At 46.6% G+C, this 12,794-nt stretch overlaps 1 protein-coding gene across 1 annotated transcript; it reads right to left on the bottom strand.

The window, feature by feature from the left end:
- Positions 1-981: 981 nt before the first annotated feature.
- On the bottom strand, positions 982-12,695 carry IL17RB (interleukin 17 receptor B). The gene is given in 9 exon segments (XM_007472108.1): positions 982-1,564; positions 1,566-1,632; positions 2,837-2,935; positions 4,480-4,624; positions 5,652-5,717; positions 6,447-6,589; positions 8,063-8,110; positions 9,950-10,076; positions 12,636-12,695. Coding segments are annotated over 9 exon segments (1,338 nt in total).
- Positions 12,696-12,794: the final 99 nt, after the last annotated feature.

Below are 12,794 nucleotides of genomic sequence, written 5' to 3'. Positions count from 1 at the left end.
TTGATGTTAAAAGTCACCCGTACAAGAGTCAGATAGGACATAAATCTAGTTCTGAGAGGGTGGGTCCTATGCAAATACCAAGTTTACAAGTGGTTCCACATGGAGTAGGTCATCTGGTCAGCAAAGACAGGTTCAGCTTGTTATTCCCTATTTTTGTTATCTTAGAAATAAGGACTTGTGTGTGTAATAGAAGGTTTTTCACCTAAGAAGTTATTGAGTGAAGTAGTGAGGACTCTTAGGTTTGGCGTTCATTAATTAAACTTAGAAAGTTATAAACAATTCTGCCTACTCTGCAGAGCATGGACTATTCAAGACTGGATATTTGGCTGGGAGATGCTTTATCATTGATTATCTAAATGGTTATAGTTTTGTAAGTGTTTTTTTTTTTGTTTTGCGGTACGCGGGCCTCTCACTGTTGTGGCCTCCCATTGCGGAGCACAGGCTCCGGATGCGCAGTCTCAGCGGCCATGGCTCACAGGCCCAGCTGCTCTGCAGCATGTGGGATCTTCCTGGACCGGGGCACGAACCCGTGTCCCCTGCATCGGCAGGCGGACTCTCAACCACTGCGCCACCAGGGAAGCCTTGTAAGTGTTCTTGATTTTCAGGTGTGAAACTGACTTAGCTTTATAGTTATGAATTCAGTTTCTGTTCTTTAATGCCACAGTAGTTAGTAAATTTGTAACAATTTTATTAGCATAAAAACTTTTAATTACTAGACTAAGGTGTATGTATTCAGTGTGAATCCTCCCTTACTTCCTTTTGCTAAAGCAGGTATACATATGGTTGACCCTTGAACAACACAAGTTTGAACTGGGCAGATTCACTTATATGTAGATTTTTTCAGTAAATACATACTACAGGTCTGCAGTTGGTTGAATCCACAGATGCAGAACCACAGAGACAGATGGTGGACTGTAAAGTTATACATGAATTTTCGACTGCACAGGGGTCAGCACCCCTACCCCCTGGGTTGTTCAAGGTTCACCTGTAATCCTCCCTACAAGTAGCCCGTACGGTAAACTTCAGAATCATCACGGATGCTTTCCTCCTGTAATTGGAGCAGTAGGAAGGCTTTAAGGTCTCCTGCTTCGTGGCTGGGGAGGAGCAGCTGTAGTGGCAGGCATGCACCCTTCTCCCCGTCGACACACGTTGTTTGGCATGGAGAAGCTCTGTGCAGAAAGCCGTAGCATCCTTCATGAGGCGGTATGTGGGGCAGGCACTGAGCCCAGTGTCGTTGTCTTTGGTATCCTCTCTGAAATAGACCAACACGTATTTGTGCAGATGAGTCTGGCTTCTCAGATCACTGCAGAAGATGTTAAAGGCAATGGGGAACAGGTCTTGGGAGTTCTCACAGGGGCTTCCCCCCGTTGTGCCACAGGTACCATCACACATGGTGTTACCATTGGAAAGAAGGAAAATGACCTTATCCGTGGCTTTCTTCTGAGTGGTAAGCCACTGCACGGGACCCATCTCGGCTATTTTCTTTTCCTGCCATTTTTCAAGGATGACTTCACTTCTGCAGTGGTTTTGAATAAATTCACTGAAGTAGCAGACTGTGTGGTGGGTAAACCACAAGGACCTTAGTGGGGGGCAGCAGTGTGGTAGTAGCGAAGGAAGTCTTCTTCATCCTTCCTGTGGGGGAGAAAAGCATTTGTCATCTGTGGACAGCAAATAACAGGCTTTTACTCCAGTCTAAACTATCGCTCATAAATGATCCCTTGCTAGGGCACATCAGCTGAGCACCAGGGATGTTACTACTGCCAGAGAGGAAAATATCCCTGATGTTCCTTTTGTACACATCACCTGAAACACACCAGTGCTTAAACCTTAAAGGTGCTTAAAAGATGTATTTTCTAAGTCCCTGTCACTGAATTAGTCTTCTTGATTAAGCCCGTAGCTTTTCAAATAAATTCATAGAAACTGTTCAGGTTTAAGGTACTCTGTTTCAGGTGGGTGGTTGTAAATCTAGTATGTTTAGTGCCATATGTGAACAAGGACAGCTGACCTCTCTGCCCTGCACATCACGTTTCAAGTTGGGTCAACTCAGTAGTTGTTCCATCTTCTACGTACAGGTGGTAGAGTTTCTTTACAGTTCCGTAAGGTTAAGTGGTACCCCCATTTCAGCTGGAACTCAACTGGAATTCTGTCCTATACATGTTAAAGAATGGAAACTAGGTATGAAACTACTGTAACGAATACAAGTCAAACAATAGCCATTAATATAAGTATTCTTAAGGTCAAAGTTTGACGTGGCTTGCTTACCTAAGAAAGAAAATGGGATTAATCTTGTTCTGTATACAACATCACAAACAACTCAAAGACTCCGTTTATATTTCCCTGTCTATGTGTGGAGGGGAGGAGAAGCAGAGGTTTTCAGTGGGCCTCCCTCTAGCTGCGTATCTATATAATATTCTGACCTTATTCAAGGCTTCAGTGTTTTAGAGTTGGCAAGATCTTTAGAGTATATGAATCCAAATGAGTGTTGTTCTTATGCTTTGGAAGAATTACTTTTCAAAAGTAGGAACTAGCATAGAGTACCTGTCACAGGTAGAATGTAATTTTTTGTCAGCTATCTTTGGCCCATTACACTCGTTGTAGATGCCTCGATGGTAAAAAGAAAACAGGTGATAGCAGATCTGGAGTCCCAATCCCTGTTTTACCTTAGCAGGTGTGGTCCAGTCATTAGTCTTTAGGAGAGCTCTGAGGCATTAAATAAATGTCTGACTCTTGTATAATGCCAAAATGTGATTGCATTTGGAGGAATCTCCTTTAAAAAAAAAAATCAGTGTTATTTCCTCATCTGCGTTTCTTTAAAGAACTGAATTATAACCCTTACCGTGCCTCCAGGTCAGATAGATCCCAACCGCCAGCACGCACGTGGCCAGCAGCAGAGCTGAGAGGAGGAGAGGCAGCTATCCACCCAGCACACTTCTGCCTGGAGAAAACAAAGCTTATTCACCTTTAGCAGAACAGAACCAAATTGATCTCTTATTTGGAAACTAAAACGTTTACTTAGTGCTTTGTGGAAGTTTTGGCCCCTTTAAAGCCAAGGGTCAGTAGATCTCCAGGGGGTCTGCCGATCAGTGTGTTTTTCCATAGAGTGTCCAGGTGTTTCATTAGATTCGCAAAAGGGAGAGGGGGCCCAGGAGGTTAGGAACAGTCCTCTAAAATCATTTTGGCCTCTTACTCCACATTTTCACTGTGGTAACCAGAGTTTACATTTGTTTTTTTTAATTTTTGCTGAATTAATGTTATTCTGGGTGCAATTACTTAATACATAATATGGATAGATGGCTTTTTTTTTTTTTTTTTTTTTTTTTTTTTTTGCGGTACACGGGCTTCTTTCTCACTCCTGTGGCCTCTCCCACCACGGAGCACAGGCTCCGGACGCGCAGGCCCAGTGGCCATGGCTCACGGGCCCAGCTGCTCCGCGGCACGTGGGATCCTCCCAGACCGGGGCACGAACCCGCGTCCCCTGCATCGGCAGGCGGACTCTCAACTACTGCGCCACCAGGGAAGCCCTAGATGGCATTTTTGAAGGCTGTTTTGTCAGACTGACAGGTGTGGGGGGGTCATGCCACCTGGTTACGGGAATGTTGAGGATCAGTTAAGCTCCAGCGTGTGAAAGTGCTCAGGAATCCATAGGCACTGCACCTACACAGCAGTCAGGATTGTTAGGAGGTGGGTTTCTAAGACCAGCACCTTTTAACTTTTTTAAAAATTAATTAATTAATTTATTTTTGGCTGCATTGAGTCTTCGTTGCTGCACGTGGGCTTTCTCTAGTTGCAGCGAGTGGGGCTACTCTTCGTTGTGGTGCGTGGGCTTCTTATTGAGGTGGCTTCTCTTGTTGCGGAGCACAGGCTCTAGGCATGTGGGCTCAGTAGTTGTGGCTTGAAGGCTGTAGAGCGCAGGCTCAGTAGCTGTGGCACATGGGCTTAGTTGCTCCACAGCATGTGGGATCTTCCCGGACCAGGGCTCAAACCCGTGTCTCATGCACTGGCAGGCGGATTCTTAACCACTGAGTCACTAGGGAAGTCCCCTTTTAACTTTTTTTTTAAATTAATTAATTAATTCTTTTTTTAACATCTTTATTGGGGTATAATTGCTTTACAATTGTGTGTTAGTTTCTGCTTTATAACAGAGTGAATCAGTTATACATATACATATGTTCCCATATCTCTTCCCTCTTTGCCCTTTTAACTTTTGACCCCACCCCTGGGCTAGTTCTGGAAGCATTTTATTTGTCAACCTGCAGTAAAGGTACTAACATCACTAAATCCAGAGAGACAGTCTCCAGAACCAGCTGCTCTCAGGCACCAATGACGTGTGTCTCTTGGTGCCACTATTCCTAATTTGTTATCCAAATGTCTGTGTGGCCACAATGAATTACAGTAACAGCCGGGCCTGGGCCACTGAGATGGATAAGAAAGTCAAAAAGCAGTGAAATGCATGTTCCCTCATATACTCAGTCCCTTTACAGCCCTGACGTTTTTCAGCAGATCCTTGCGGCACTCTGAATATCAATTTTGCACCGTTGATTTTGTTTCCCTTCTTGTCTATATCCTGCTTGGTCACGGATCTTGATCTCATAAATGAAGCACAGGTACGGAAATACGGAGGCGGCTAAGGAGAAATGGGGGCTCAGCCTTATTTCTACTTTCACCAGAACTTCTCTTCCCTTTTTTTCTGGCTTCAACCGCTCTCCAGCATTGTAGTAGGACATTTTTTTTCCTTGGTTATACTTCTGTCACAAAGCCCTAAAATCCAGACTAGTGACTCAAGACCAAACACCTTCTAAGACTCCTGAGCTGTGAACCTAAATTTTGCACATGTTGCTAAGATGTTAATTTCCTTATCTAAAAGGGTTAGGTCACATCCTAATACATATACAAATATGTCCTCCAAAAAATAGAGCAGTGGGACTCCTCTCTTGACCTAAGCCAGCGCTTTAAGACATGTAAGTCCCTTGGGACTAGTAGAGTCTGGTTTCCTGAAATAGGGGTGCAGTCCTAACATGGTGATGGGTATCTGCTCTGCCGGGCGTGTCTGAGCTCTGTCTGTATGTCCCGGGAATGAAGAACAAAAAGGCCCTTATGTCTTGGGTGTAGCTGTGTCCTACCGGGACCCTCCATGGCCTCAGAGCATACACTCAGAGTGGAAAGAGCTGTGAGAGCACCTGCTAGCCCAACTTCCTGTTCTCCAGCGCAGTAAACTCAGTCCCTGAGGGGACAGAGTTGCCCTTCAAAGTTCATATGCTGATTGGGAACCCAAGCCTGCTGATTTCAAGTCCTTTGTTACTTCATTTTGCAGTGAAAATGGAGGCTTGGGATAATAAAATGGCTCAGAGTTCCTCTGTGTTTCTGTGACAGAAAATAGGAATAAAAGCACCTTGGAAAGTCAACAGCCACTCACAAAAGCAGAAGGGACCGTGACAATAAGGTCAGCTTCCTGACCTCACAGCTGTGAAGATGGAAGCCAGGATTCCCCATCAACGTCACATAATGGCGAGACTGCTGGCAGAAGCGAGCTGGGGAGAGAACTCATCTGCTCCAACTAGAAAGACTCCTCAGAGGCAACGAGTTGCAGTGCAGTGGGTCTTCAGTGCTCTTCCCCTCTCCTCCCTTCCCCAGAGCATCTCGTTCAGCTTTACCTGGACCACAGCACCTTCACTTTCCCCAGTCCCTTGAACCACCACGGAAGTTCGAGTTAGTTCCTTCTGGTGCAGGTGAGTGAGACAAAAATCAAGAATTAGGAGGCAGGGACTTCCCTGGTGGCACAGTGGTTAAGAATCCACCTGCCAATGCAGGGGACATAGGTTTGAGCCCTGGTACGGGAAGATCCCACATGCTGTGGAGCAACTAAGCCCATGTGCCACAACTACCGAGCCTGTGCTCTAGAGCCCGCGAGCCACAACTACTGAAGCCCTCGTGCCTAGAGCCCGTGCTCTGCAACAAGAGAAGCCACTGCAATGAGAAGCCCGCACACCACAACGAAGAGTAGCCGCGCTCGCCACAACTAGAGAAAGCCCGCAGGCAGCAACGAAGACCCCAATGCAGCCAAAAATAAATACATTAAAAAAAAAAAAAAAGGTATTAGGAGCCATACGAATGATTAGATCAAAGACTGCCAGTGAAGACACGGCTCTTCCCAAACTGACTTTGAACTCATTAGACTATGCGTGAGTCAGGATTCACTCCATACTTCTGAGACCTCTACCTTTGGTTGGTTTTAGAGTCACAGGGATGTTTCCAGGGATGCTCCCAGGGACTTGTTTTTCTTTGTCTGAATTAATCAAAATAGCCCAGCATATTTGTACAGCAGACAGTTCTGCCCGTGCTCTCTCAAAAGAGAGGCTGTCCAGGAAATCTGCATTCTTCAACAAGAGAAGGAGAGCTGGAGGTTGAGGACGGGGGTGGTGTTGAGGAAATGAAGGGGAAAAAAGTACCTCCAACACATAAGAAGTCCCAGTTACAGTGGTATTTTGTATGAGAGCCACATATCTGTTTCCAAGGGGACTGGTTGTAAAGTTCACTTCTACCGTGGTCTCATTCGTCTTACAAGCAGTGATGTTTGGATCCCACAGACTTCCTGTAAATTGAGAGAGAATCACAGGGCTGGAGTTGCAAACTCAGCCCTCATTTAAGTCCCCATAAGGGCTTGACAAAAACAGATGTACATTCTGAGGCACATGTCCAAGAGATACTTATTCAACTACACAGTGTGCCTTTTATCATCTCAAAGTAACCTGCTGCTCAAGAAAGTTTAGTGACCCCACGTCACTGCTTTGCTGAAAACAGCTTCCCTGGGCTGAGGGTGGTGAGAGGCACAGGCTGGGTTCTACTACTACATTCTATTCTCAACATCCATTTTGAGTGAAGGGCTGGGGTCAGGGTTTCCTCCTTTCCAGGATGCGGGGCAGGAGCCACAGGTTAGGAGGCATGTCTAAGTTTATAGAGCGAGGGAATTCAGCTAGAACTAGAACACTGGGTTCCAGGAACTCCATCCATCAGACTACTCTCCCCCAGCTTTACTGGATGTCAGGAAATAAGGAAGTATCTCATGGCTTAGAAGATACCCGGACAGGTCTACTCTGTGACAAAAAGCTGGTGGTTTCATTCATGTGGCTTGCAAATCAGCACTCAGTTAATTTCCAGGAACATGATATAGAATACCGTGTATTATTTTCCCCACCCAGGAGGCCATTTCAAGTCCCATCTCAGAACTATCTTTAGGAATTGGGTTCTAGGACTGATTCGAGGCCCTCAGACCCCCTCACATCCCAGTGACCTCCAACACTCCAGATCTCTCCTGGTGGGGGGCGAGAGAGGAGGCACAATGCTCCCAAGTCTGCCTTCCAGCGAGGAGACACGTGCACTCAGTCTGCTGGGGTTCATAGGGATGCCTGTGGGGTGGGGGTGCCTAAGAGGCAGGGACTGATCCCCCCCAAAACCACTAGCCTCATTAGCACCCTAAGACTATTACCCAGAAACGCACAGAAATCCTTGTAAACCCCTTGGAAGTTGGCCAGTTGGGACTGATTATCCTGAATGGGCTTATTTTAAAATGCAAAAGGTGGGGGCAGGTTCTAACAGTCTGGCCTGTAGGATGTGGACCCCCGTGAGGTCTCAGGTTGACAGCCTGCTTCTAGGTCACTACTTTAGCTAACGCTCCCACCTTGAATGTTTGCATGTCCAAGCAGAAAGTATGCAGGGTCCCCTTGACCACAGTTCAGTGGTACTGGTGTCTGAGCAGGTGGAGGACTTACAGATTCCCATCCAGGCAGGAAGGGCCTTTGGTTTGGGCTAAAATGTTACTTTAACCAAGGGAGCAGGGTGGTTTTTTTCTGTGACTTGCTCACCATATAAACCTACTAAGAGTCTGTCCATCCTTGGGTTCAGTGGGCACGGCGCTGGCCGGGATCAGCCTTCACAGTCTGAGCAATTTGGATACATAACAGCCCCACTCTAGGCCTCAGGTTCCTTCATCTTAAAAAGCTTGAGCTGCGCTGACTCACGGTATGAATTTCTTCTAATAACAAAAGCAAATGCTGTATTTACTTACCTGCCTCGATGCACTTTTTTTTGCATTTCATTATGTGGTCCAGGCAGCCTGGAAATTTGAATGAAAGTTTTTACATTTTAGAAGAAGGTATCTCTTGCCAACAAGGTATCCCTTGCCAACAAGTGTGCATACACATATGCTTACCACACCTGTAATGAATTGCCAGACATTTCAGATATGAGGTCAGATAGCAGATTTAAATGAGATGCTAACATTATACTGTTAAACAGAAGGTTATCTATTCATGAAGTGATAACCAGAGTCTAATTTAAATACAGCCTTTATCAAAACTATCTGTGATCCCCAAGAGAAGACTTAGAAACCAGCCATTATTCAAAAATGAGGTTTGGTAATATGTGTAGATACTGCCCCTTCCAGGAGGTGAAGCTTAATCCCACCCTATACCTCCCACCCCAGGATGGGGTAGACTTAGTGATTTGTTTCCAAAAACTAAAATTTGGGAAAGGGAAAAATACTAGATTACACAGAGAAGCCTGGCAGACCACTTAACCAGTGACAAAGGTGAGCACCACCTGTGACGTCCTGTGCGTGTCACCCACCCCTGATAGAGTGTCATGAGAAGAGTGCTTCACCTCTGTGGAATTCTCACCAAACACACCTATATCCCTAGTCTAATCATGAGACAAACACCAGACAAACCCAGATTGGGTTTGCAGGATGTATGGCCATCACTCCTCAAGACTGTCATGGTCGTGAAACACAGGGAAAGACTAAGAAACTGTCACAGATCAGATGAGACGGAGACACGGGGGACTAAATGCCACTGGGACAGAAAGAGGACATTAATGGAAAATCAGGTGAAATCCAATAAAGTCTGGAGTTTAGTTCATAGAAATGTACCAGTGTTGGACTCGCAGTTTTGACAAATAGAGCACGGTAATGTAGGATGTTAACGATAAGGGAACCTGGGTGAGAAGTATATGGGAACTCTTTGTACTAGATTTGCAACTTTTCTATAAATCTAAAATTATTCCAAAATATAATTTAAAAAGTGAGATTTAGTCTCATCAAGAAAGCTGGGCACTACTGTGTAGTAAATGATGTGATGCCAGGAATACACTTGACCACGACCAAGGAACAGTGACAGATTGGAAATTGCCCCATTTGGCTTCGATGCTACACCTGGGACAGGGACAGGCATGGGATACAGAACAGGTGACCCAGCTGAGTGGGGGTGATGTGGGAGCTGCTGGGGCCGGGCACCATGCTGGACGCTCCTCACCCATGATCCCGTCTCATCCTCACCCCAGCCCCGTGTGTGATACTGAAGGTGTGACGCCAGAGAGCTGATGGTGTGTCACAGAGCAAGGGAAAGAACCCAGCACTCAGTGCCACCTGCCTCTTCACCGCAGCTCAGGGGAGAAACCTACTGGAGTCTGTACATCCTCAGAGACCAGCCGCACGCTGTCAGACTACACAGCCTGCCAGGCAACTGAGGCTGGAACAAGCGTTTTGCATCAACAACAAAGAATGGCTAAAGTGCATCAGTCCAGAAGAACCAGAGTTTGACTGTCAGCTTCATTTCTGCATGTGTAACCAGGGCAAGTTACTTAAGTTCTCAGTTTCTTCATCTGTAAAACGGGGCTGCCCCAACCTTGGGGTTGTTGACAGCTTAAGTGAGATGATGCGTGTCAAGTGCTCAATCAGTGCCTGACACACAGGAATGGGCTTTCCCCTCCATTTCACCTGACTTAATCCTCTCCTTGTGAGTGAGGTGCGGTTACTGTCATGTCCATATTACACACGAGGAAGCCGAGACTCAGCAAGGTCAAACGGCTTGTCCAGGGTACCTGGCTTCTCTGTACCAAACCACATACCAAAACAGGTGTCCCAGCAAGATAGTAAGAGAAGAGTGAGGAAATGTACCTGGTGAGGTGAAGTTCACAGCCAGGGAGGGGCCGTCCTCATTCATATTTGCCTTGGGGATGTTACGGGCTCCAATGAAATAGACTGTGTTCAGCTCTACAGGAAAGCCAATGTAGGAAAACGTCCACTGCAGGCAAAGCGGGAAGCCCTGAATTCCCAAGTTCTTCTCATTTATAATTTCATTCCTTAACCTACTGCTGAAACTCACGTCTCTAGTCAACGTCTAGTCAACGTCTGCTAAGGAAATGGACCCCACACGGTTTGCCAGTATAACTCACAGAATCAGAGAAGTGTAAAATTCTAGAGCCAGGATGTAATTTAAGTTCAGCTTCCCTCACTTTGCTGATGGGGAAACTGAGGCCCAGGGATGCTGACTTGCCCAAAGGCACACAGCACAGAAATGGCCCCAAATGGGATTTGAACCCAGGCATTCTGCTTCAGGCTCCAGGTTGTAGCTCTCAGCAGCCTGTTTGTGAGCACAACATCCACACCCCCAACAAAGGACCTGGATTAGTGACAATTAGCCAAGTGTCTCCAAGTGCTTACTTTGACCTAGAAGATTCCCTCAGTCCTTCAAGGTGCAGGGGATGAAAAGAAACCGAGTGCCATGTTGAATACCATCAAACCACAAGCTTTCATTTGCCAATTAGGCAAAACACCATCTTTTTCCTTACATGCATATACAAGGGATGAATGCTGAGCTGCTTCCACTTCACAGTTTGAGGGAGACTACATGGCCCCATGGTAGGCTATGATGGGCCATAGATTAACCACTAGTACACTTGACCCTCAAGCCTGGCCATCACCTCCCTTAAAGACCAGAGGTGGGTATTTTACCCCTCTCTGCACCTCAGCCGTCTCTGCTACAAGCAGGGGTTAACTCTGGACCACCATGAAGTTCCCTTCACACTCTAATGTTTAGCTGCAGGCTTTCAGGACAGTCTAGAATATTTATTGAGTTTTCCCAGGTTAAGGACTGGCTGTGCCAAGAAGATAAGCAGAAGAGTGCAGTCCATTGTGTCTTTCCCAGGTGCTTTAAAAAAATTCTTCTAATATAAAAGGACTCACCTGAGATATTTACAAAATTATAACGTAACTATGATTTCGTCATGTTATCTTTTAAAAAGAACTTTTAGGGCTTCCTTGGTGGTGCAGTGGTTAAGAATCTGCCTGCCAATGCAGGGGACAGGGGTTCGAGCCCTGGTCCAGGAAGATCCCACATGCTGCGGAGCAACTAAGCCTGCGTGCCACAACTACTGAGCCTGCGCTCTAGAGCCCGCGAGCCACAACTACTGCGCCCGTGTGCCACAACTACTGAAGCCCATGCTCTGCAATGAAGAGTAGCCCCCGGTCTCTGCAACCAGAGAAAAGCCCGCACTAGCAACGAAGACCCAATGCAGCCAAAAATAAAATCAATAAAATATATGAACTTTATTAAAAAAATAATAAAAACTTAAAGAAATAATAATATTATCAGTGTCTAAGAAAGGCCAGTATTAAATCCTTTGGACTTAACTGCTCACGTCTTTTTATAAGAAAAAATAATTAGTACTTTGGTTTTGTAATAAAATACTGGACCTAAAAGGCAGCTGCGCGTTCCAGTGACACGACACAGCGTGGTTAAGTCCACCAGCTCTGGAATCGGATCCTTCACGGCCTCAACGTTTCTAAACACCTTGTATGACAGAAGGCAAGACTTTTGATAGTTTGAGTAATCTGAGTTGGGTGAAATTCTCAGTTGCTCATCTTTGTCTTTTTAAAGCTGAACTCCAAGGGATATCATCAGGCAGCTTTTTAAACAAATGAGCTACCATACTGGGAGCTACGTTCTTGTCAAAGGGCTGGTGAGACAAATTTTAGGAAGAAGCAAAGCAACGGCTCTAAACTTTACAGAGTTCAAGCTGTTGGCCTAACAGCAGCTACTGCAAAGGCAATGAATTCTTCCTCTAGTGGAAAAGGCCAGGGAGTGAGGGGATGGGCTCCAAACTGAGACAGAGGACAAAGAGAGTAGCTGAAGACATAGGGCAGGGAATGGGGTTTGTCTTTTCATCACCACGTAAACACCATGCTTTTATGCTATGTGCTATGCTAAAAAGGCAGCAATATAGCTTCAAATGCTATTTCGCAAATAAGCTTTTCTTTAGTGACCCAGAAGATTCCCTCAGTCCTTCAAGGCACAGGGGACGAAAAGAAACCTGCAGTAGAGTTCAGGAGCTTAGCTCTGAGGACAAGGGCCCCAGTACAGCGAAATTAACAGGGCAAAAAAGTAGTGGAATGGAGAAGCAGCTTTTGTGCCCCCAAAGAGGACAGACCTCAAGACCCCAGGCAATAACAATAGTGAACACCTACTATGTGCCTGGCTCTTTGCTGCTGCCTTGCAGGCCCTATCGCTGTCCTTCACTAGATCCTGGTAAGTTAGGTATGACCCTTACACAGATGAGGACAAGAGCCTCCGTGAGCATAAATGGCTAAATCAAGAGCACATGGTGGCATGCGAACCCAGGTTTGTCTGATTCCCTTGCTCCTGACTCAAGTAGCCCGACGCCCGGTGCCCCAGAGCATGCACACGCGTCCCCTTCAGACGGCCCTCCGCGAACGCCTTGAAGCATGAGCTGACGGGTGGGACGAATTTGGGTCCGGGCTCGAGGGACGGGAAAGCGGGAGGGGGGCGCGGACGTGGGCTTACTGGCTCCGGAGGCATGGCACCGCAGCACAGCGCGGCCAGGCTCAGCACTACTAGCGACATCGCGGGGCCACCGCCCGCCACCGCTCGTGGTCCCTGCCAGCCTTCGGCCGCGCTCTTATCCCGGCGGCCGGGGCCACACCTCCGGGCTCCGCCTCCCCC

Source organism: Lipotes vexillifer, unplaced genomic scaffold, assembly GCF_000442215.2.
Source record: "Lipotes vexillifer unplaced genomic scaffold, Lipotes_vexillifer_v1.1 scaffold818, whole genome shotgun sequence".
Classification (NCBI taxonomy): domain Eukaryota; kingdom Metazoa; phylum Chordata; class Mammalia; order Artiodactyla; family Lipotidae; genus Lipotes; species Lipotes vexillifer.
The sequence above is the reverse complement of the archived record's forward strand: the minus strand, read 5'-3'. Positions and strand labels throughout refer to the sequence as shown.